The sequence below is a fragment of the Schistocerca cancellata genome, chromosome 9 (assembly GCF_023864275.1).
Source record: "Schistocerca cancellata isolate TAMUIC-IGC-003103 chromosome 9, iqSchCanc2.1, whole genome shotgun sequence".
Taxonomy (NCBI): Eukaryota; Metazoa; Arthropoda; class Insecta; order Orthoptera; family Acrididae; genus Schistocerca; species Schistocerca cancellata.
This window is the reverse complement of record NC_064634.1, coordinates 68,391,289-68,414,419: the sequence shown is the minus strand read 5'-3', so window position 1 is coordinate 68,414,419 and position 23,131 is coordinate 68,391,289. Positions and strand designations below refer to the sequence as shown.

General features: G+C 40.1%; 1 protein-coding gene across 8 annotated transcripts in view; it reads left to right on the top strand.

Annotated features, from left to right (window-relative positions):
• Positions 1-23,131, top strand: part of LOC126100176 (glucose-6-phosphate exchanger SLC37A2) — a 357,318-nt gene that overhangs the window by 280,464 nt on the left and 53,723 nt on the right. For 4 of the 8 annotated variants that reach the window (XM_049910732.1, XM_049910729.1, XM_049910734.1 and 1 more), the window contains exons 2-5: positions 12,293-12,556; positions 12,729-12,898; positions 13,965-14,043; positions 14,132-14,267. In XM_049910732.1, the coding sequence (XP_049766689.1) occupies positions 12,293-12,556; positions 12,729-12,898; positions 13,965-14,043; positions 14,132-14,267 (649 nt within the window). Of the gene's footprint in view, positions 1-11,856; positions 12,012-12,292; positions 12,557-12,728; positions 12,899-13,964; positions 14,044-14,131; positions 14,268-23,131 lie in introns of those variants that run through there. The other 4 variants (XM_049910736.1, XM_049910731.1, XM_049910733.1 and 1 more) reach the window with 3 other exon arrangements.

The following is a 23,131-nucleotide window of genomic DNA, read 5'->3' as shown; positions in this document are numbered from 1 at the left end:
ACGGTGTTCTTATTCCAATTTCCAGGAGTGTATGTTAACACGTTGTTCCACTTTAGAGCGTACCATAATTCCGAAGGAGCTGAAGTACAGAACTCATTTCTAAGAAGGCTCACAGCCAGACATCGCCACAGCGGCGCGACATTATGTACACGTGTCAAGGAGAGCCTCAAAGCCGTTCCCTCACTCTTCTCTTGTCATCGAGGAAGCCGGAAACGTGCACAACAACCAGTCTGGTTTCTTTATCGCCACACCTCGTACGCGCGCGCGTCAAGCCTCCTGTTCTGTCGAAACAGAAGAAAGTTGGATTTGCTCTGGTAGCATTGCTAGATACTCTTCACGTAAGAAGGAACGATGTGTCCAAAAAATGGTTATAGAAACGAGAACTGTACAGTCATACGACATTATTGAGGGAACTCGATGGTGACGATTTTCGCAATTATCTGAGAATGGAAAACGGCAGTTTCACTGTACTGCTGCCTTTAGTGACTCCATTGATTTCGAAGCAGAATAGTGCCATGACAGAAGCAGTTACTGCTGCTTGCCACTTTCAGATTTTTGACTACTGGAAGGGACAGATGCCTATAAATATTAACGGTATGTTATTAATCCGTTACTTTGGAATGTTTGTGACCTGATGACACAGTTGTAACGTATCATGGCTAACACACTGCCACCGTGGTCTAGTGGCTAGCGTTGTGCCTCTGGATCACTGGGTCCCCGGTTCGATTCCTGGCCAGAATGGCGATTTTCTATTCCTGGGGACTGGGTGTTTGTGTTGTCCTCATCATTTCATCATCAGTCATGAACGTGGAGAGATTGAACTGTCTAAAGATTGGAACTTTGTACGGGCACTGGTAACCGCGCAGTTGAGCGTCCCACACACCAAATATCATCGTCATCATCTCTGAGGCACAAGAGATAAATAAAACAAAAAATCTGCATTAACACACAAGACTTCTTCAGTACTAGATTGTCGCACTGCAGTTCTTAAAAACAGTGTTCCAGTCCCTCAACAGTTATTTACAGAGATAATCCATGCAACGTGCAGACCAATATACGAAGTTCTGAGGAACTACACACTTTAAATGTTCAAAACTCGACTGTCGTGAATATCACAGAACTCGAAAAACGTAGTATTCTATGACTGCAACGTCACTGAGCAACAACCAGAATCATACAATTACCCAGTTTGTAGGAATATGAAATTGATCACATACATACAAGTGTAGAAAAACAGGTGACAGACTTCAGTTCATATATGATACTTGGACTGTATTGCTCAGATGTGTTGGACCAATAGCAGATAGGACAAACTGGGAATGTTCGATGTATATATAGAAGAGCAGCAAGAGAAACTGAATTGACAGACGCTTGAGGATAGACGTCTGCTATCCCGTCAAACCTTGATTATGAAGTTTCATGAGCCGGTATTAAGTGAGGAATCTATACACAAACGACCAACCTGTAGCCCCGAACACCAGGAGCTTCTTATATGCTGACGACCTCGCTCTAGCCACCCAGAGCACAGATTTTGAATCAGGGGAGAACAACCTGACGAATGCCCTTGAAGACCTATCCAGATGCTACAACACAAACCAGCTTCAACCAAACCCTTCAAAGACCCAAGTGTGTGCTTTTCATTCGAGAAACAAGGAAGACCCTTGCAAGTTGAAAATAGCATGGTCGGGGGTCGAACTGGAACACTACGAGACTCCAAAATACCTAGGAGTGATACTCGACAGACCTCTCACTTTCAAAAAAGCACTGCATGAAATGCAAGTCGAAAGTTTCCACCAGGAACAGTCTCCTACAGGAACTGGCCAGATCACAGCGGGGTTGTCAACCTGAAGCAATCCGAACATCTGCAATGGCACTATGCTATTCTGCGGCAGAGTATGCCTGTCCTGTTTGGTATAATTCAGCTCGTGCCAAACAGGTCGTTATAGCTGCCATCGAAGCGTGCAGAATTATAACCGGTTGCTTGAAATCCACTACACTCAAATGGCGTTACCACCTCTCAGGAATTGCAGCACCATGTGTTCGGAGAGAGACAGCTGTGAACAAGGAAAGAAAGACAATGGAACAGGTTCAAATGGTTCTGAGCACTATGGGACTCAACTTCTGAGGTCATTAGACCCCTAGAACTTAGAACTAGTTAAACCTAACTAACCTAAGGACATCACACACATCCATGCCCGAGGCAGGATTCGAACCTGCGACCATAGCAGTCTCGCAGTTCCAGACTGCAGCACCTAGAACCGCACGGCCACTTCGGTCGGCAGTGGAACAGGAAATTATTTATCCTCTGCATGGGCATGAACTACATCCGCAACGAATGAAATCAAGGAAGAGTTTCCTTAGGACATCAAAGGAACTTAGAGCCCCTGCTGAAAAAGCTAGGTTATAACCATGGACGGCTACGACCTACCTTCTCCCTCTTTGGAAAAGAGTTGCTGAAGCTTTACCTCCAGGCCATGACAGGGAATGAACAACTTGGAAGTCCCTGAATAGACTGAGATCTGGAGTTGGAAGATCAAAAGTTAACTTGGCAAGATGGGGATACACTGATCCAAATGATATTCGGTGCGACTGTGGAGAAGAACAGACAGTTCGGCACATGCTTCGGTGTCAATTGTGCCCAGTCTCGTGTACAGAAGATGATCTTCAACAAGCAACAGTAAATGCACTGAAAGTGGCCAAGTTTTGGTCAAAAGTAATGACAACTGTGTAAAATGTATGTACATGTACCTGTATGTTTCTGACTCGAGAATAATAACAATAATAATCTACTACTGGACATTAATATGAGGTGCATCACCCCTTTGCCTTTATGACAGCTTGAACTGTGCTAGGGACACTTTTAATGAGGTATCCGAATGTCTGTGGAGGGATGGCATACCATTCTCCTTCAAGAGCAGAAACCAGAAACGACAGTGATGTTGGACGCCGGGATCTGGAGCGGAAGCAACCTTTTTAACTCACCCAGAAGCGTGCCATTGGTTTCAGTTCGGGACCCTGGGCAGGCTAATCCATTTCAGGAATGTTACTGTCCACAAACCATTGCCTCACAGATGCTGCTTCATGACACGACGCATTGTCATGTTGATACAAGCAATCATCGTTTCCGAGTTTTTCCTCTAGTGAACAGATACACAGTGCTGTAAAATGTGTTCATATCCTTTCTCTTTTCGCGGTTCCTTGCACGCAATAAGAGGAACACATCCTAACCACACACACTCTTACCATAACATCACCTCCCCCGTACTCCACTGTTGGCACTACACGCGATCCCAGGCAACGTTCTCCAGGTAAGCGCCTGGATTGGCAACACTGCGCCGGCGCGGACTCTTCGAGTATTTGCTGCACTAAATAATTATAAAAAGCGTTGTTATTAAGATACTTTTAAACGTCTACAGGTGTTGTAAATATAATATAAGTGTTGTTAAATTAGTGGAAGTGTTAGTGAAGTATAAAATAAGATTAAACGGGGTAAGAAGCGTATTTTTCTTCTCGCGCCTGTAGCACGAATCCTAGGCCTAATTTCACGCGCGCGAATCGTAAGTAAGCAGTGAATTAAACTTATAGGTCAACGTTTCCAGTTGGTATAAATATAAGTGTTGTTATATTAGTGGAAGTGTTAGTGAAGTGTTAAATGAGATTAAACGGGATAAGAAGTTTATTTTCCTTCTCGCGCCTATAGCACGGATTTTAGGCTTAATTTCACGCGCTCGTATCGTAAGTAAACAGTGACTTAAACTTATATGTAATCGCCAGTTTTTTTATTCAATACTCTTTCAATTTATTTATATCTGACGGAATAGTTTCTAGGGTCCTTCGTTTACGTATTAGTCAGTACTTAAATCAGTTTATACGATTTCTGTTTTTACCATGAGTGAGAAGTGTGTGACATGCCGTAGGATCGTTAGTTCCGGGGTATGGTGTGATGGGTGCTGTAGTTTCTTTCATTGGGGCGAATGTAGTGGCGTGGGAAATGGGGACATAAATGAGGTATTGTAGGATCTGCAGTAGAGACAGGAAAATATTGCAACAGGAAGGGAAAATTGCAACTCTTCAAGCTGACCTAGACAAGGCAAGGGAGGATCTGGACAGGTTAAAGAGGGAGAAGGGTCAACAGAGTGGGGGAAGTGGCAACAGGTAATAGGGGGAACAGGCAAAGGAGAGCATCAGACAGCTTTGTCATAAATCTTGAAAATAGGTTTGACCTGTTGCCTCAGTCAGAATCGGATGAGCCTCATGTAGCTGAAGCTGTAGAAAGAGCACAACAAGCTTTCAAGGACTTGAAAAAGGTAGGGAAATTTGTGAAGAGAAAGAAAGTTCTGTTGTTAGGTAGTTCCCATGGTGGAGGTGTTAGCCAACTACTGCAGGAAAATCTAGGTCCAGAGTACCAGGTCACAAACTTTTTCAAGCCTAGTGCAGATCTGGGTCAGGTAACAGAGGATGTAGGTTCGATATGCAATGATTTCACAAAGGAGGATGCCGTGGTTATATTGGGTGGTCTGGGAAATAGCATTGGCAGAGACTCTGAATATTCCATAAAGAGTGACCTGGTGAAGATAGCATCAGCAACGAAGCATACGAGTGTGGGATTTGTGTCTGTGTTGAGACGCCATGAGCGGCCTCATTTGAACTCTTCTGTAGGGAGGGTGAACTTGGTGTGGCTGCTTAGGCCGGATATAGGGTCCCATATTGGTTTGATTCCTGTGGATGCTATCGATAGGTGGGACTACACTAGGTATGGCCTTCACCTCAATAGGAAAGGGAAGGGAAAACTGTCTGGGTTGATTGCAGAAAACGTAAGGGGAGACACTGACACAAGTAGTGAAATACCAGTGGTAACAGGTGTCAGAGGGATGCCTTTTTTAGGATAGGGAAGGGGGAAAGAAAATCTAATCTAAACCCAAACCCTCCCATCGGATTGCTGCGGAGTATAAGCTGATTCACTCGTTTCCAGTCACCAACTGTGCAATTGGCATTGGCTACACTCTTTTTAACGCCCTATGAACAGTTGTTGTGCTAGCTGGAATGCGGGTAGCACTTTGGAACTCACAAGTAATTCCTTCCGCAAATTTCATGTGATTTTCTACAACCATCCTCAGCAATGCTACACAGTCGCTGTCCGTCAGTACATGTTCTCTGCCTGGTCTTGGTTTTACTCTGGCTGTTGCTCAGCGTTTCTGTTTCACATCCCCATCACCAACAGTCAACTTGGGCAAGTTAAGAAGAGCGGAAACGTCCCTCATGGGCTTGTTATCGTGTGACATTCAGTGCCTAGAACACGATGAAAGTCAGTGACCTCGTAAATGGCAGACTCTTGAAGGTAGACGTGTACTATCCCGAGAAAACCTACTTAACAAAATTTCAAGAACTGGCTTTAAATTATGACTAGGAATAGTATACAACCCGCAACTTATCACTCTCGTAGGGACATTTCTACTTCTATATTCCGCAAATCACCGTGCAGCGCACAGCAGAGGGTACGTCCCATTGTACCATTTATTACGGATTCTTCCTGTTCCATTCACGTATGGAGCGAGGGAAGATTAAGTGTTTGAATGCTTCTGCGCGTGCTGTAATTTTTCTAATGTTATTCTCACGATCCCTAGAGTGTTGTAGTATATTCCTAGGGTTATCAGTTAAAGCCGGTTCTTGAAACTTTGTTAATAGACTTTCTCAGAATAGTTTACGTCTATCTTCAAATATCTGCCAGTTCAGTTCCTTCACTATCTTGTGACACTGTCCCGCGGATCGAACAAACCTGTTAGTACTTAGTACTATTTCATACTGATCCTACACGCTTGAGCAACATTCTAGAAACGGTCGCACGAGTGACTTGTAAGCAATCTCCTTTGTAGACTGGTTGGACTTCTCCAGAATTCTACCAGTGAACCAAAGTCTGCTTTACCTGTCACTGAGCCTATATGATCATTCCATTTCATATCCCTACAAAGGAACTTGTATGAGTTGACCGATTCCAAACATTGACATTATAGTCATAGGATACCTTTTTTTTTTTTTTTTTTTTTTGAAGTGCACAGTTTTACATTTCTGAACATTTAAAACAAGTTGCCAAACTTTGCACCACTTCGACAAAATATTTATGCAGCTAATTTCAGACAGTACTTCATTAGAGATAAATGCATCATCTGCAAAAAGTCTGAGGTTACTGTTAATATTGTCTGCAAGGTCATTAATATATAATATGATCAGCAAGGGTCCCAACACACTTCTCTGGGGCACACCAGAGGACACTTCCACATCTGACGATGACTCTCTATCCAAGATAACATACTACGTCCTCACTACCAAAAATTCCTCAATCCAGTCACCAATTTCACTTGATACCCCATATGATCGTACATTTGACGATAAGTGCAGGTGTGCAACTACATCAATCTGACTGCTTGATCCACAGATTTCAGTATGTTATGTGAGAAAAGTGCGAAGATTGTTTCACAAAATCGATGTTTTCGGAATCCATGCTGGTTGGCATGGAGGAGGTCATTCTGTTCAAGATACATCATTATGTTTGAGCTCAGAATATATTCTAAGATTCTACAACAAATAAATGTTAAGGATTTTGGACGGTAGCTTTCTGGATCATTTCTACTACTCTTCTTCTACACAAGTGTGACCTGTGCTTTTTTCAAAGAATTGGGCACGGTTTTTTGTTCAAAGCGTGTACGATAGATTATAGTTAAAAGAAGGGCTAACTCAGCCGCAAATTCAGTATAGAATCTAACAGGGACTCAATCGGCCCCTGGAACTTTATTCAGTTTTAACGATTTCATTTGTTTCTCAATAACACTGACATCAATACTTATTTCACTCATCTTTTTAGTCGTACGAGGATTAAATTTGGGCGATTCTCCTGGGTTTTCCTTTGTAAACGGAGTTAAGCATTTTAGCTTTTGCTTTGCTACCCTCAGTTTCAGTTCCTGCCTCACTCGCTAGAGAATGGACAATAACTTTGGTGCCACAAACAGAATTTACATACAACAAGAATTTCTTTGGGTTTTGTGAAAGATCATTTGACGTTATTCTGCTATGGTAGTCATTGAAGGCATCACACATTGCTCTCTTGACAGCCAAATGCGTTTCATTCAGTATCTCTCTGTCTATAAACCTACACTTTGTTTTACACCTATTATGCAGTAATCTGTTTCTTTACACTGACTGTATACCCTGGGGGGTCCCTCCAATTATGAACTGTTCTACTGTGCACATACCTAGCCAGCGCATGGTCAATTATTCTTTTAAATTTGGCCCATAGTTCTTCTGCATGCTCCTGCCCTGTGCTGAAAGTCTCAAGTTCCTCATTGATATATGACACTACTGATTTTTTTATCCAGTTTACTGGAACCATGGACCTTGCCGTTGGTGGGGAGGCTTGCGTGTCTCAGCGATACAGATAGCCGTACCGTAGGTGCAACCACAACGGAGGGGTATCTGTTGAGAGGCCAGACAAACGTGTGGTTCCTGAAGAGGGGCAGCAGCCTTTTCAGTAGTTGCAGGGGCAACAGTCTGGATGATTGACTGATCTGGCCTTGTAACAATAACCAAAACGGCCTTGCTGTGCTGGTACTGCAAACGACTGAAAGCAAGGGGAAACTACGGCCGTAATTTTTCCCGAGGGCATGCAGCTTTACTGTATGATTAAATGATGATGGCGTCCTCTTGGGTAAAATATTCCGGAGGTAAAATAGTCCCCCATTCGGATCTCCGGGCGGGGACTACTCAAGAGGGTGTCGTTATCAGGAGAAAGAAAACTGGCGTTCTACGGATCGGAGCGTGGAATGTCAGATCCCTTAATCGGGCAGGTAGGTTAGAAAATTTAAAAAGGGAAATGGATAGGTTAAAGTTAGATATAGTGGGAATTAGTGAAGTTCGGTGGCAGGAGGAACAAGACTTCTGGTCAGGTGACTACAGGGTTATAAACACAAAATCAAATAGGGGTAACGCAGGAGTAGGTTTAATAATGAATAAAAAAATAGGAGTGCGGGTAAGCTACTACAAACAGCATAGTGAACGCATTATTGTGGCCAAGATAGATACGAAGCCCACACCCACTACAGTAGTACAAGTTTATATGCCAACTAGCTCTGCAGATGACGAAGAAATTGAAGAAATGTATGATGAGATAAAAGAAATTATTCAGATAGTGAAGGGTGACGAAAATTTAATAGTCATGAGTGACTGGAATTCGGTAGTAGGAAAAGGGAGAGAAGGAAACGTAGTAGGTGAATATGGACTGAGGCTAAGAAATGAAAGAGGAAGCCGCCTGGTAGAATTTTGCACAGAGCACAACTTAATCATAGCTAACACTTGGTTCAAGAATCATAAAAGAAGCCTGGAGATACTGACAAGTTTCCGATAGATTATATAATGGTAAGACAGAGATTTAGGAACCAGGTTTTAAATTGTAAGACATTTCCAGGGGCAGATGTGGATTCTGACCACAATCTATTGATTATGAACTGTAGATTAAAAATGAAGAAACTGCAAAAAGGTGGGAATTCAAGGAGATGGGACCTGGATAAACTAAAAGAACCAGAGGTCGTACAGAGTTTCAGGGAGAGCATAAGGGAGCAATTGACAGTAATGGGGGAAAGAAATACAGTAGAAGAAGAATGGGTAGCTTTGAGGGATGAAGTAGTGAAGGCAGCAGAGGATCAAGTAGGTAAAAAGACGAGGGCTTGTAGAAACCCTTGGGTAAGAGAAGAAATATTGAATTTAATTGATGAAAGGAGAAAATATAAAAATGCAGTAAATGAAGCAGACAAAAAGGAATACAAACGTCTCAAAAATGAGACTGACAGGAAGTTCAAAATGGCTAAGCAGGGATGGCTAGAGGACAAATGTAAGGATGTAGAGGCTTATCTCACTAGGGGTAAGATAGATACTGCCTACAGGAAAATTAAAGAGACCTTTGGAGGTAAGAGAACCACTTGTATGAACATCAAGAGCCCAGTTCTAAGCAAAGAAGGGAAAGCAGAAAGGTGGAAGGAGTATATAGAGGGTCTATACAAGGGCGATGTACTTGAGGACAATATTATGGAAAAGGAAGAGGATGTAGATGAAGATGAAATGGGAGATACGATACTGCGTGAAGAGTTTGACAGAGCACTGAAAGACCTGAGTCGAAACAAGGCCCCCGGAGTAGATAACATTCCATTGGAACTACTGACGGCCTTGGGAGAGCCAGTCCTGACAAAAACCATCTGGTGAGCAAGATGTATGAAACAGGCGAAATACCCTCAGACTTCAAGAAGAATATAATAATGCCAATCCCAAAGAAAGCAGATGTTGACAGATGTGAAAATTACCGAACTATCAGTTTAATAAGTCACAGCTGCAAAATACTAACGCGAATTCTTTACAGACGAATGGAAAAACTAGTAGAAGCCGACCTCGGGGAAGATCAGTTTGGATTCCGTAGAAATGTTGGAACACGTGAGGCAATACTGACCCTACGACTTATCTTAGAAGCTAGATTAAGGAGGGGCAAACCTACGTTTCTAGCATTTGTTGACTTAGAGAAAGCTTTTGACAATGTTGACTGGAATACTCTCTTTCAAATTCTGAAGGTGGCAGGGGTAAAATACAGGGAGCGAAAGGCTATTTACAATTTGTACAGAAACCAGATGGCAGTTATAAGAGTCGAGGGACATGAAACGGAAGCAGTATTCAGTCTGTATATTGAGCAAGCGGTGAAGGAAACAAAAGAAAAATTCGGAGTTGGTATTAAAATCCATGGAGAAGAAATAAAAACTTTGAGGTTCGCCGATGACATTGTAATTCTGTCAGAGGCAGCAAAGGACTTGGAAGAGCAGTTGAACGGAATGGATAGTGTCTTGAAAGGAGGAAAAGGAGGATATAAGATGAACATCAACAAAAGCAAAACGAGAATAATGGAATGTAGTCGAATTAAGTCGAGTGATGTCGAGGGAATTAGATTAGGAAATGAGACACTTAAAGTAGTAAAGGAGTTTTGATATTTGGGGAGCAAAATAACTGATGATGGTCGAAGTAGAGACGATATATAATGTAGACTGGCAATGGCAAGGAAAGCGTTTCTGAAGAAGAGAAATTTGTTAACATGGAGTATGGATTTAAGTGTCAGGAAGTCATTTATGGAAGTATTTGTATGGAGTGTAGCAATGTATGGAAGTGAAACATGGACAATAAATAGTTTGGACAAGAAGAGAATAGAAGCTTTCGAAATGTGGCGCTACAGAAGAATGCTGAAGATTAGATGGGTAGATCACATAAATAATGAGGAAGTATTGAATAGGATTGGGGAGAAGAGAAGTTTATGGCACAACTTGATCAGAAGAAGAGATCGGTTGGTAGGACATGTTCTGAGGCATCAAGGGATCACCAGTTTAGTATTGGAGGGCAGCGTGGAGGGTAAAAATCGTAGAGGGAGACCAAGAGATGACTACACTAAGCAGATTCAGAAGGATGTAGGTTGCAGTAGGTACTGGGAGATGGAGAAGCTTGCACAGGATAGAGTAGCATGGGGAGCTGCATCAAACCAGTCTCAGGACTGAAGACCATAACAACAACAACTGCTTGTTTTAGTTGTCCTTTGTACTTTGCTAATCATTGTTGCTACAACCACATCATGGTCACTGATCACAGTTTCGATGCGGACATCCTCAAAGAGGTCAGGTCCAGTTGTTGCCATTAAATCCAACCCTTTTTACATCTTGAGTGGGATTACGAACTATCTGTTCTACTTAGTTTTCAGAGAAGGCATTTAGTATTATTTCACAGGATGTTTTATCACGCTCACCACTAACAAAACTGTAATTTTCCCAATTGATTTTCGGATGATAAAGTCTCCACTGATGATTCCATTGTGATTGGGAAACTTAAGTACAAGTAAATTGAGGTTTTCTCTAAAGTTTTCGGTTACTTCAGAAGACGAACCTGGTGAGTGACAGAAGGATCCAATTATCATTTCATATCCACCCCTAATACTGAGTCTTGCCCAAACAGTCTCATATGCAACTTCAATTTCTATCTCAGTGGATCTGAGTTTACTGTCTACTGCAACAAATACACCACTTACATTTCCCATTTGCCTATCCTTTCGATATATAATTAAATTTTCCCCAAAAAAACTCATTGCTATCAATTTCATGTTTCAACCAGCTTTCTCTTAAATTAATTACAGCGCACACAGAGATATTCAGTCATTCTGCCCACGCTCCATTGACGAGTGGAACGGCTAGAAACTCTAATACATGCCACAATGAGAAGTACCCTCTGCCATGCGCTTCACAGTGGTTTGCAGATAGACAGACTCCAAACCGAGGACGTCTTGGAATTTTTCACAGAAACGAATCGTTGCCGTTGGTGAAAGAAGAAATTCATCCTAATATCTAGCGCGCTTACTAAAGTTTTTTAACTGATTGATAAAATGCCTTGTATAAAAATCGAAAGTTTACTTATTATCTTCGCCATTGACGTCATCACCGTTTTGGTGGGCCAGACGCTGCTTCCTGACACCGCTATAACATTCATCACAGTTGTCAACCGCGCGTTGACAGTCTTGGAGCTCTCGTGGTGATGGAAATCAACGAGAACGTCAGCTGTCAAGAGCTTTATGGAAAAAAATAAACATATTTTGTTACTCTCTTTGTATCCTTTCTTGCATCCACTGAGATGTATTTATTGTTTTCCAGTTGTCATACCTATTTCGAAGCCAAACGTGTTCATTTTTAGGCACAAGGTTGCGGAAATCGATGTACCTCAACATTCGGTATACCATGTCGTGACGGCGAAGCACGAATCTTCATTCTCTCTGTGTACCTTTGTCACGTTTAATTCGTCATAGCGGGATGTAGTCATAGCTCTCGTCAGCGCTACCGTGGCCTCCAAAAGTAGCCTACGCAAAGCAAGCCGTTTCGCGGGGAGGGGGGATGTGTATCAGAGTGCGACTGTCTTTGTGAAGTCCCACGCTTTGTGTCATCGGATGACAGAAGGTGCGTGTAAACATTGCACACTGTCCGGTGAAGAAATTGAGGCTGCGACCTGACAACGTCAAAAATCGGGCTTGTTTTAAGTGTGAAATGGGCGGAAGTTTAATATTAGCCCCTCTGGTTGCCAATTACGGTTTTTGAGCGTTCTTGCTGCTAGTGTGTTGGAGCTCCCATAACCTCGTACCTCGCCAATTAGGGCGGTATCGCAAAGTAGATAAAGTTATCGTAAGTGAAAAATGAATGTGACGATTCTGTAGCCTTCTAATTTGCTGATTTCTTCACAGCAGTGGGTCAGCTGCACCACCCAACTTCGGAAAATCTGGAGAAACTCTCACAACTACTGTGAGAAATGGAGTGACAACTGGGACCAGGGCAGAACACCTGCAGGAAGCAAAGACTCTCCCAGTTTTCTGTGAGGTATTCACCAGGAGGCGGCGAAAAACGTCTAAGAATATGTCGCGCTACACGGACGTTCCGCTCGGCATAATCGCCGTACAAAAAGTGTCGGACTGTTGCAGTATTGAAGCTGGACCAAGACGAGCTTTACTGTGAGTACAAACAGTATGTGTACGTTTTAAACTTTATTTGTTGTATATTTTTGTTCTAGTTGTTTGTCCTAAACGGGCGCTTGGGCTAATGAAACAGTTTTGCCTATTTGTAAGTAAGGTTAAATCGCCTCTTTATCTTCTAAGTGTTGTATTCATTTTTGTCCCCATTCAGATATAAAGTCAGTGTTCTGTTACTGACCTACATGTCATACACGTTTTATCATATGTCACGAAAGCCATTAAGTGTGGTGAAAAACGTGTTTCATCAGAACTGCAGTGGACTGACTCCTGGTGCTGATGATGATGCGAATGTTTCAACATGGTGCGACTGGGCTCCATTTGGTAAGAATTTATTTGTAAAAAAAAAAAATTGTTACCTCTCTCATAAACACTACTTGTTGATATAGATTGCCCTCTAACTGTGTATACTGTAGGTGATGTTTCATTTACAGTTCCTTACATGTTTGTTATCTAATGTACATTGCTAGTTACTCAAATGAACATGCAGCTTTTAAACAGCAAAGAAATTTTGCCAAATTTATCTGTTCACTATTTTAATGGAGACTAAGTCATTACCTGTGTCTAGTGTTTCAAATATTACAATTATTACACATAGAAAAAGCCAGTTTTCCTCAGTTCAGATACTTTGCATGGCATATGTGACTAAGATGTATGGTCTGAGGTAAATTTCAGTTGTAGCTTTTGATACATTAGCAGTTAGTTCTATTAAAATTAACATAAATAGTAATATTTAATATTAAATCTTTCAGTTCTGTGATTTTCTTCTTGTTAGTACACCTTACAATTTTTGGTGTAGGCCTACTGCAGATTTATTCAATAATTTTCGCACAATAATGAAGAAATTGTTAAAAGTTACTTATTGGAAACCATCCCCCCACCCCCATCTTTTGCATTGTTCACTATGTGATGGATGTAACTATTAGGGTCCACTACTAATCAGTTTGTTACCACAACCAGATTTTATGCCTTCACATTTTGTGACCTTCCAACCTAACCTAGACCTCAGGCTGCACTACAGATCAGTCTGTTCCCACAACCAAGGTTTCAAGGGAGCGGGGGGTTCCAATATATAAGTTTAACCAAGAAATTATATTAGTAAGACACTAGATTAACAGTTCGATAAATAATCTTTCTCTTAATGTAGCATTTAGTCTTAGTTCTCTTTTTTTAAAAGTATAACAGAATATTAACTGAAAATTCCAAAGTTAAAAATGCTGGCAGTCTTTGCATTAAAATAGATAGTAGCTTTCTATATACAAAACCAACATATGTATCATATTTAACTTAGTAAAAGAAGGCATTGATATTTAAATTATCATTTCTTTGTTATGAGTGCTTGAGGTGTTCTGCTTATTCTTATCTTCCCTTCTTTATATAATATTTTTAGATGGAGATGACTATTCCACATTGTTTGGCACACTGGACTCTGCATTTTTGTTTGCTTACAGTGCTGGAATGTTTGTGAGGTGAGTACAGAATTAATGAAGATGTGCATGTAGTAGTTGAAGCACTAACCAATGGGTACAAGTTTACAGTTTTACTTCCCATTTGCAGTGGAATTATAGCAGAGCGAGTAAACTTAAGGTACTTCCTATCACTTGGGATGATTTTCTCTGGTGTATTCTGCTACTTATTTGGACTGGCAAGGACGTGTAACATCCATGCCATGTGGTATTTTATTCTTATGCAGGTACAGTATGCCATAGTATCTTCACTGTTCAGTATATAACCTATGTTGTAAGTGAAGTAGAGGATGTGTGTGTGTGTGTGTGTGTGTGTGTGTGTGTGTGCACTTGTGCATGTCTGCATGCACACGCATGCATGTATGTTCATAATTAAATATCAAAGTCTCACAATTGGTATCTTTCTTGCTGGAATTTCCTTAATCATGCAACTATCTTTATGCATCATCACAGACAGACAGACAGAAAGAATGATGATATACAGAATCAGTGCTGTTTGGGAGAGTTCAGTCAGTTTGTGATGTCTGAAATTTACACAGAGAGGAATTAATGATTGAGACAGCAAGCAAAATGTGAGAAAAGATGAAATGTGCTAAGCTCATTGGTTATGCAATCTGGCTATCTAACCTTCAACATTCTTCTGTAGCACTACATTTCAAAAGCTTCTCTTCTTGTCCAAACTGTTTATTGACCACACTTCCATAAATGGCTACACTCCAGACAAAGAACTCCTTAAAAGACCTAAAACTTAAATCTGTATTTGATGTTAACAAATTTCTCTCCTTCAGAGACACTTTTCTGGCTGTTGCCAGTCTACATGCATTAGTTGTTTCGCTGCCCAAGTAGAAAAACTCATCTATTACTTTTAATGTCTCATTTTCTAATCTAATTCCGTTGGCACTGCCTGATTTAATCAGAGTTCATTATAGTACCGTTGGTGTACTTACGTTAATGTTCACCTTGTACCATCCTTTCAAGACATTGTCCATTCCGTTCAGCTGTTCTTCAAAGTCCTTTGCTGTCTGAGACAGAACTACAATTTCACTCTCAGACATTCTTGCTCCATTTACAGACTGAATAAAAATCAGCAATAGGTACAATTCTGCTATGACCCCTTTCTTTATCCCTGCTTCCCTTTCACACTCCTTGACTCATAACTGAAATCTGATTTCTGCAGAAGTTGTATGTAACCTCCTGCTCCTTGTATTTTACCCTACCTACCTTCAGAATTTCAAAGAGTTTTATCCGATTGACATTTACTCATATTCTCCAAATTTATAAAAGCTGTAAATGAAGACTTGTATGTCCTTAACCTGTCACTTAAGATAAGTCATAGAATCCATGTACTCTCACATGTTCCCACATTTCTCTGGAATTCAAACTGGTCGCTCTGAGGTCGGCTTCTATCAGTATTCTCATTCCTTTGTACATAATTAATGTTAGTAACGTTAGTTATTTATTGAACTGAAAGCTCAGTAATATTCACTCCTATCAGCACCTGCTTTCTTTGGAATTTTAATTACTATATTCTTCTTGAAGTCTGAGGGTATTTCACCTGTCTCATATATCTTGCACACCAGGTCGAACAGTCCCAAGGATATCATTAGTTTTGAGGGAATGCCATCTACTTCAGGAGCCTAGTTTTGACATAAGCCATTCGGTGCTCTGTCAAATTCTTCTCACCGTGTCATATATCTTATTTCATCTACATCAACATCCTCTTCCCTTTCTATAATATTGCCTTCAAGCTCATTTCCCTTGCATAGCCCTCTTTATATACTCCTTTCCGGTTTCCGTTCTCTGCTTAGTACCGGTTTTCCATCTGAGCCTTTGATAATCATATGGCTGCTTTTCTTTTCTCCAGACATCTGTTTAATTTCCCTGTATGTGGTATCTATCCTTCCCATAGTTATATATGCTTCTGTATCCTTACTTTGTTCTGTACCAATTCCTGCAAAGCCATTTTGTATTTCCTGTCAGTCTCATTTTTTTTTTTTTTTTTTTTAGATATTTTCGTTTCCTTTTCCTGCTTCATTTGCTGCACTTTTATATTTCCTCCTTCATCAATTAAATTCAATATTGCCTGTGATAGCAAAGGATTTCTACTAGGTCTTGTCTTTTTACCTATTCGGTCCTCTGCTTCCTTCACTATTTCATCTCTTAAACATAGCCATTTGTCTTGTACTATGTTCCTTTCCCCTTTTGTAGTCAATCTTCGTGTAATGTTCCCTCTGAAATTCACAACCACCACTTATTCTTTCAACTTATCTAGGTCCCATCATCTTAATTTATTACCTTTCTGCAGTTTCTTCAGATTTAATATACAGCTCATAACAAAAAATGTGGTCAGAGTAGACACCTGCCCCTGGAAATGTCTTGCAGTTTAAAATTTGGTTCTGAAGTCATTTCTTTCCATTGTAGAATGAATCTGAAAATTTCATTCTTTCAGGATTCTTAGACGAAATGAGCAGTTAAATTAAAAGGAAGGTCAGCGTTGGTCGTAATATTGATGATTTATTGATAGTATAATCGATTTTTGATCACATAGTGATCATCTTCAGTGCTGTACAAATTAAACTCAGACACTGGTATCAAGTTATCAGTAACCAAGATGATCACCATGTGATCTAAAATCGATTATACTATCAATAAAACATCAATATTACGGCCAACGCTGACGTTCCTTTTAATTTAACATATATGGACATTGTGCACACAGCACTCCATGGAGTCACCAATCAATGAAATGAGCAGTGAGTAAATTATGCTCTATGCAAAATTCTGCTTCCTCTTTCATTCCTTTCGTCCAGTCCGTATTCACCTACTAGGTTTCCCTCTCTTCCTACTACCGAATTCTAGTCCCTCATCACAATTAAACCTCTCTCTCCCTTAATTATCTAAATAATTTCTTTTGTCTCATCATACATTCTTTCAATCTCTTCATCTGTGGAGCTAGCTGGCTCATAAACTTGTCTAATGTGGTGGATGTTGGCTTCGTGTCTACCTTGGCTACGATAATGCATTCACTCTGCTGTTCATAGTATTTACCTGCATTTATATTTTCTTATTCATTATTAGACCTACTCCTGTATCACCCCTATTTGGTGTTGTATTTATAACCCTATACTCACCTGACCAGGAGTACTGTTTATCATGCCATTGAACTTCACAAATTGCTACTATATCTAACGTCAACCTATCCAATCCCCTTTTTAAATTTTCTTCAGTTTTTCTGGATGACAAAATCCCTAGAATAGTGCCTGGCTGGAGATACCAGTGGGGGACTATTGTACCTGCAGAATATTTTACCTAATTTAAGCATACAATACAGCTCCATTCCCTTGGAGAAAAAATGTTGGCTGTAGTTTCACCTTGCTTTCAGTCATTTGCAGTACCAGCATAGCAAGACCATGTTAAAAGCCAGATCAGTTAATCATCCAGACTGTTGCCCATGTAACTACTGAAAATACTGCTGCCCCCTTTCAGGAACCACATGTTTGTCTGGTCTCTCAACAGATACCCGTTTGTTGTGGTTGCAGCTATGGTACAGCTATCTCTATCATGGAGGCATGCATGCCACCCCACCACAGCTAGGTGTACAGTTCATGGGGAGGGGGTGGGTGAGGGGGAACAATTAAAGATATATTAACAACAGACAGGTAAATTATAAAAACTTAATCTGTGTACAGTATTTTTGGAATGAAGCTGCAGCTGTGGAAAAAAGCTGCTGCCTCATTTATACTAAGTGACTGCTGTTGATCTATTGATAGCTTTTCTTGATTACAATCATAGTTATCTACATCCATAAGTAAAGAGCTCAGTTTACAGTACATTTCTACTAAACAAGAAGTTCTACAGCATACACTTCTACTTGCCGTGTAACTAACAGAATATTTTAGCGTTGAATCTAAAAATTCAGATAACTTGTAGTAAAAATTCATATTAAGATGTATTTTTAATTAATTTTTGTTGTGATTTCCAGTTTCCTGCTTTATATTAAATGAAAGCTAGTTGAATACCTTTGCTCCGGAGTACACAACTCCACTCTGAGTATTAGACATGGAGGCAAAGTTTACAAGAAAATTATTTTTGTGTCATGTATTCTGACAGTGTAGTCATAGTTCTGTGTCTACATACATATTCTGCAAACCACAGTGAAGTGCATGGCAGTAGATACTTAGCAGAGTACCACACATTATGGTTTCTTCTCATTCCAATGTGTGCAGCAGGGGATCAATGACGGCCTAAATGCCTCTGTGGAGAGCAATATGTAGAAGGCACAAGAATCTCTCTAGACTCACTTAACACTGGTTCTGGGAATTGTAAACAGGCTTTTGGAGGATAATTTACATCTGTTTTCCAATTCTACAACATTTCTGTGATGCTCCCCCATGAATAAAAACACCTGTTAACATTTTTACCTCCCTTCTTTGTATATATCATTATCCCGCATTTGGTATGGTACTCAGTCTACAAATGAAACTGTTCATAAAACACTTGTGCCTCCAATAATGAAATATTGTTCAAGTGTGTGGACTCAAACCACACAGAACAGGAGACTTGTACAGAAACTCAATTTAATTTCTTTTTCTCTACATCTACATGACGTTAAAACATACTCAAACAAAGGCAACATGAGTGATCATAGGTTTGCTTGGCTCTGGGGAGTCTCATGGAAATGATGCAAAACTTTAATTTGTAAACACTTGATGCCAGCTATCCCTTGAAAGCTTGCATACAGAGTTTCAATAACCAGTGTAAAGCGAAGAATCTAGAAATATTCAGAGCTATTAGAAATTATTAATTGTTTTCAGAGTTCAATATTTTCCAAAATATTACATGTACAAATATGTTTGATTCATGAATTGAACCAAAAACTCTACAAACATCTTGTCACATGACACACTTCCAAGAGATACTAAGGCTCATTCCACACCTTATTTAGAACATCATGTCAGTGGTCATCGCAGCAGCATTTGTGTGTTCTCTGAACCAATCCACTTTTGTTGGTAGTGGGAGTACATAAATGTGATCCATAATGTACTCCCAAAGATAGGAAAAAGTCACAAAGCATTGAGTCAGGTGACCTGAGGGAGGGGTGGTGGGGGTCACTATGCCAAATAGAGCAACACAGAAGTTCATCGTTTTCATAGAATCAAACATCATTGCTCCAATGAGGGGGTGTCCCATCTTGTTAGAAGCTGATTTTTGGAATCAGAAGTCAGTTGTGGAAATAATCACAAGTTCATTGTATCGAGGTAAGAGGTACCTGTCACAGGGTCCTCAGAAGAAAAGCAGCCCATGCAGCTTTGTCTAGATACCAACACACAATCCTCTGCTTATACAGTAGTTCTTTGTAATTCTTTGTGAATACTTCCTGCACTGCTGTAGTAGATAAACATCTTTGTTACCATTTTGTCAGAGTGCTGCACTCGTAACGCCAACTGGTGAGCACAATGCATATTTGGTGAGTTTACAGTTCTATTCATGCATCAATCAAATCTGTGCATGTAATACTTTGGAAAATATAGAACTCTGAAAATAAATGAATCATTTGTAGCATCCCTGTATTTTAGCTTCTTTCGTATCACTCCCATAGAGATCACAAAGTCAGCATTAGCCTAATTATAGCATGTGCATAGGTATTTAAGTAGTCATTTTCTCCATGCTCCATACGTAATTAGAACTGGAAGAAACTGTAACAAGTGATATGATGTTAGGAGTCTTCGGCCATGCAATTCAGTGGTTTGCAAACTGTGAATTTAAATGTATGTGTGGATTTCCATCACAAAATATACTCACTGCTGCTTCTGCTGAATAAACACTTTATTCCCTTGGAGTGTAACTGTACTTTATTGGTCCACTAATCATTTGAAATGAAAGAGGTGTACTGTGTGTATTGTGCTGTAGGACAAGTCAGTATAGTGATATTGTAAATTATGCAAGATTATATAATGACAAAAGCGATGTGGATTGTTTTGCTGATGTGGCAATATATGATTAGATGAAGACATAATTTCAGAAAAAGTAGAACTTTAGTTGCACTGTAGCACAAGATAATTCAATAAAAAGGGAAATGAAAATGAAGGGTGTCTCAAACTGAAGACTGGATTTGAAGCTCCTATAAATTGAATGCATTTATTTGAAAGAAGCCAACAAAGCACACAATTCTCTTCAGGAGGTGTTGTGGTTTAAACGTGAAACATAGTGTCTGGTATACGACTCCCTAACCCCCCCCCCCCCCTCTCTCTCTCTCTCTCTCTCTCTCACACACACACACACACACACACACACACACACACACACACTACAAGTGATTACTTGGTCCATGAAATTAACCATCACCCACTCACACTTTTCCCCATCAACTTCGTCATGAATATGTTAAATTTCTTGTTTGAGTTCCAACGGATTAAGGGGTTTGTTCTGGTAAACTCATGATTTAGTGTATCCCCAATAGGTCAGGTCACAAGACTGAGGTGGATAGATTTGATCTCATCATAACAAGATTAGTCTGTCAAGGAAATTTTCATGCAATGGAGGGATTGTGTCCCCTGAAGTGTGGCAGATTGTGCCGTCTTGTTGGAATTAAAATTCTCGATCTACATTTGATCCAAATGGGGCCAAAGGAAAACAGTGTGCATCGTGCAATAAAAAGTGAACTCCATTTAGTGTGACAGCCCTTCCTTGTTCATCTTCAAAAAAGTAATGATGGATTAAGCCAACACTCCAAATCCCACTCCAAACTGTAATTCACTGAGGATGCATGTATTTTTCATGATTACTCTTGGGTACTCTGATCCCCACATTTGGCAACTATGCTTGTTCACAAAGCTGTTTAAATGGAATTGATCTTGGAAAGTGATTCACTTTGTGAAACCATGGTCTCTCATTCCTTTTCCAGGATCCATTGCACAAGTATTGTTTTTTTCCATGATCCATTGGTTCCTGTGTTAAGGGGAGCTGGAACAATAAAAATTACAAAATTGATGTTTTTTTTCATTATAAAATTATTTGGAGTTTTCTGAATAAAACAAATCAAGTTTCACCCTTCTAAGTAAATTCTAAGTGTGTTTTTTATCGCTGCAAAGTTGACGCGCCACGTAAACAGTTGTAACGACTTGGTGTGTCACCTCTGAGGGCGCCGCTCACTGGCTGCAAGCAGGGTATCTTTGCAGAATTAGACAGTGTTTTGTTTTCCAACATTGTGTGGCTTTATCTCTGTGACAAGTGACTGTTTATATCGGTAAATACAAATGCTATAACATGTGTGTTGACTTGTGGAGTACGCTTTGTGTTGTTTAGCTGTTCAATTTTGCGTATTTGATGAATGGTAGCTTACTCTAAATACAGATAGATGTAAATTAATGCAGATGAATAGGAAAAATAATCCTGTAATGTTTGAATACTCCATTAGTAGTGTAGCGCTTGACACAGTCATGTCGATTAAATATTTGGGCGTAACATTGCACAGCGATATGAAGTGGGACAAGCATGTAATGGCAGTTGTGGGGAAGGCGGATAGTCGTCTTCAGTTCATTGGTAGAATTTAGGGGAAGATGTGGTTCATCTGTAAAGGAGACCGCTTATAAAACACTAATACGACCTCTTCTTGAGTACTGCTTGAGCGTTTGGGATCCCTATCATGTCGGATTGAGGGAGGACATAGAAGCAATTCAGAGGCAGGCTGCTAGATCTGTTACTGGTAGGTTTGATCATCATGCGAGTGTTACGGAAATGCTTCAGGAACTCTGGTCGGAATCTCTAGAGGAAATGAGGCATTCTTTTCGTGAATCACTACTGAGGAGATTTAGAGAACCAGCATTTGAGGCTGACTGCAGTACAATTTTACTGCTGCCAACTTATATTTCGCGGAAAGACCACAAAGATAAGATAAGAGAGATTAGGGCTCGTACAGAGGCATATAGGCAGTCATTTTTTCCTCGTTCTGTTTGGGAGTGGAACAGGGAGAGAAGATTCTAGTTGTGGTACGAGGTTCCCTCCGCCACACACCGTATGGTGGATTGCGGAGTATGTATGTAGATGTAGATGTAGATTTTGCACATACCTGTTTTACGTATTTGGTTTGTGGATATCAATATGCCCCGTTTCAGCAATCGAGTGTTTAAGAAAAGGCAAAATGAGTAGAAGAATAAATCTTTTGTTGTTTCGAAGGGAGACGCTGCTCAGACTGCCTCACCGACTACTCCAAATGAATGTGATAGAACTTCTTCCAGCAAGAAACTTTGTGACAGCAAAGAAAAATTTGAAAACTATGAAAGTGACAGTAATGTTATGAATGAAATAATTAACATTTCCTGTTTCTCTAATATTTTGAAACATAACGTATTATGCCAAGTTTGCAAAGAAAGAGGACTGGAATTGAAAATAACTTCACACATAACATTCAAATGTTATTGAAGTGTAACAAATGTATTGTAGAAGTTTCGTTTTCTAATTCTAACAGGTTCCTCATACTGGTAATAGTGGAAAGAAGATGTATGATATAAATATTAGGCTAGTGGGTAATTTCCAAGAATGATTGCCTATCGAAGTCGCTGGGTCCAAACAATTCATACCAAACGTGCGATCGTAAATCGATCATTCAAACCTGATGGCGGGCATTTTGAGTATGTTTATGGTGGTCACTACAGCAATGACAAAAGAAGAGCATTACAAAAATTGCAAAAGAGACAACTTACCTTACTAGTCATCAGTGTTGTCGTCATATTAAAGTCCATTACAATGGTCAGGATGGATAATTTGGAAGAGTTGAACCATGTATTCTTCCTGATACTTGTTCATTTTCCGCACTGTCCACAATGAAATTGTAATGGTATTTCAGCATCGAAACCATTCTTATGAAGTTTTACACACTTCGCACCACCACAGTCTACACAGTCCCTTCTTCCCTCGTCTGGTAGTATTCCATATTTGCGGCAAAAAGTCAAACAATTTTCTATGCTGGATAATCATGGAATTAGATTTTTCCCTGTGAGAGAATCCACTGAAGAAACATCAAGAACACCAGACATCCCACTCACTAACAACATAAATCATCTGGGTTTCCCTAGCAACTCACAAATAATTT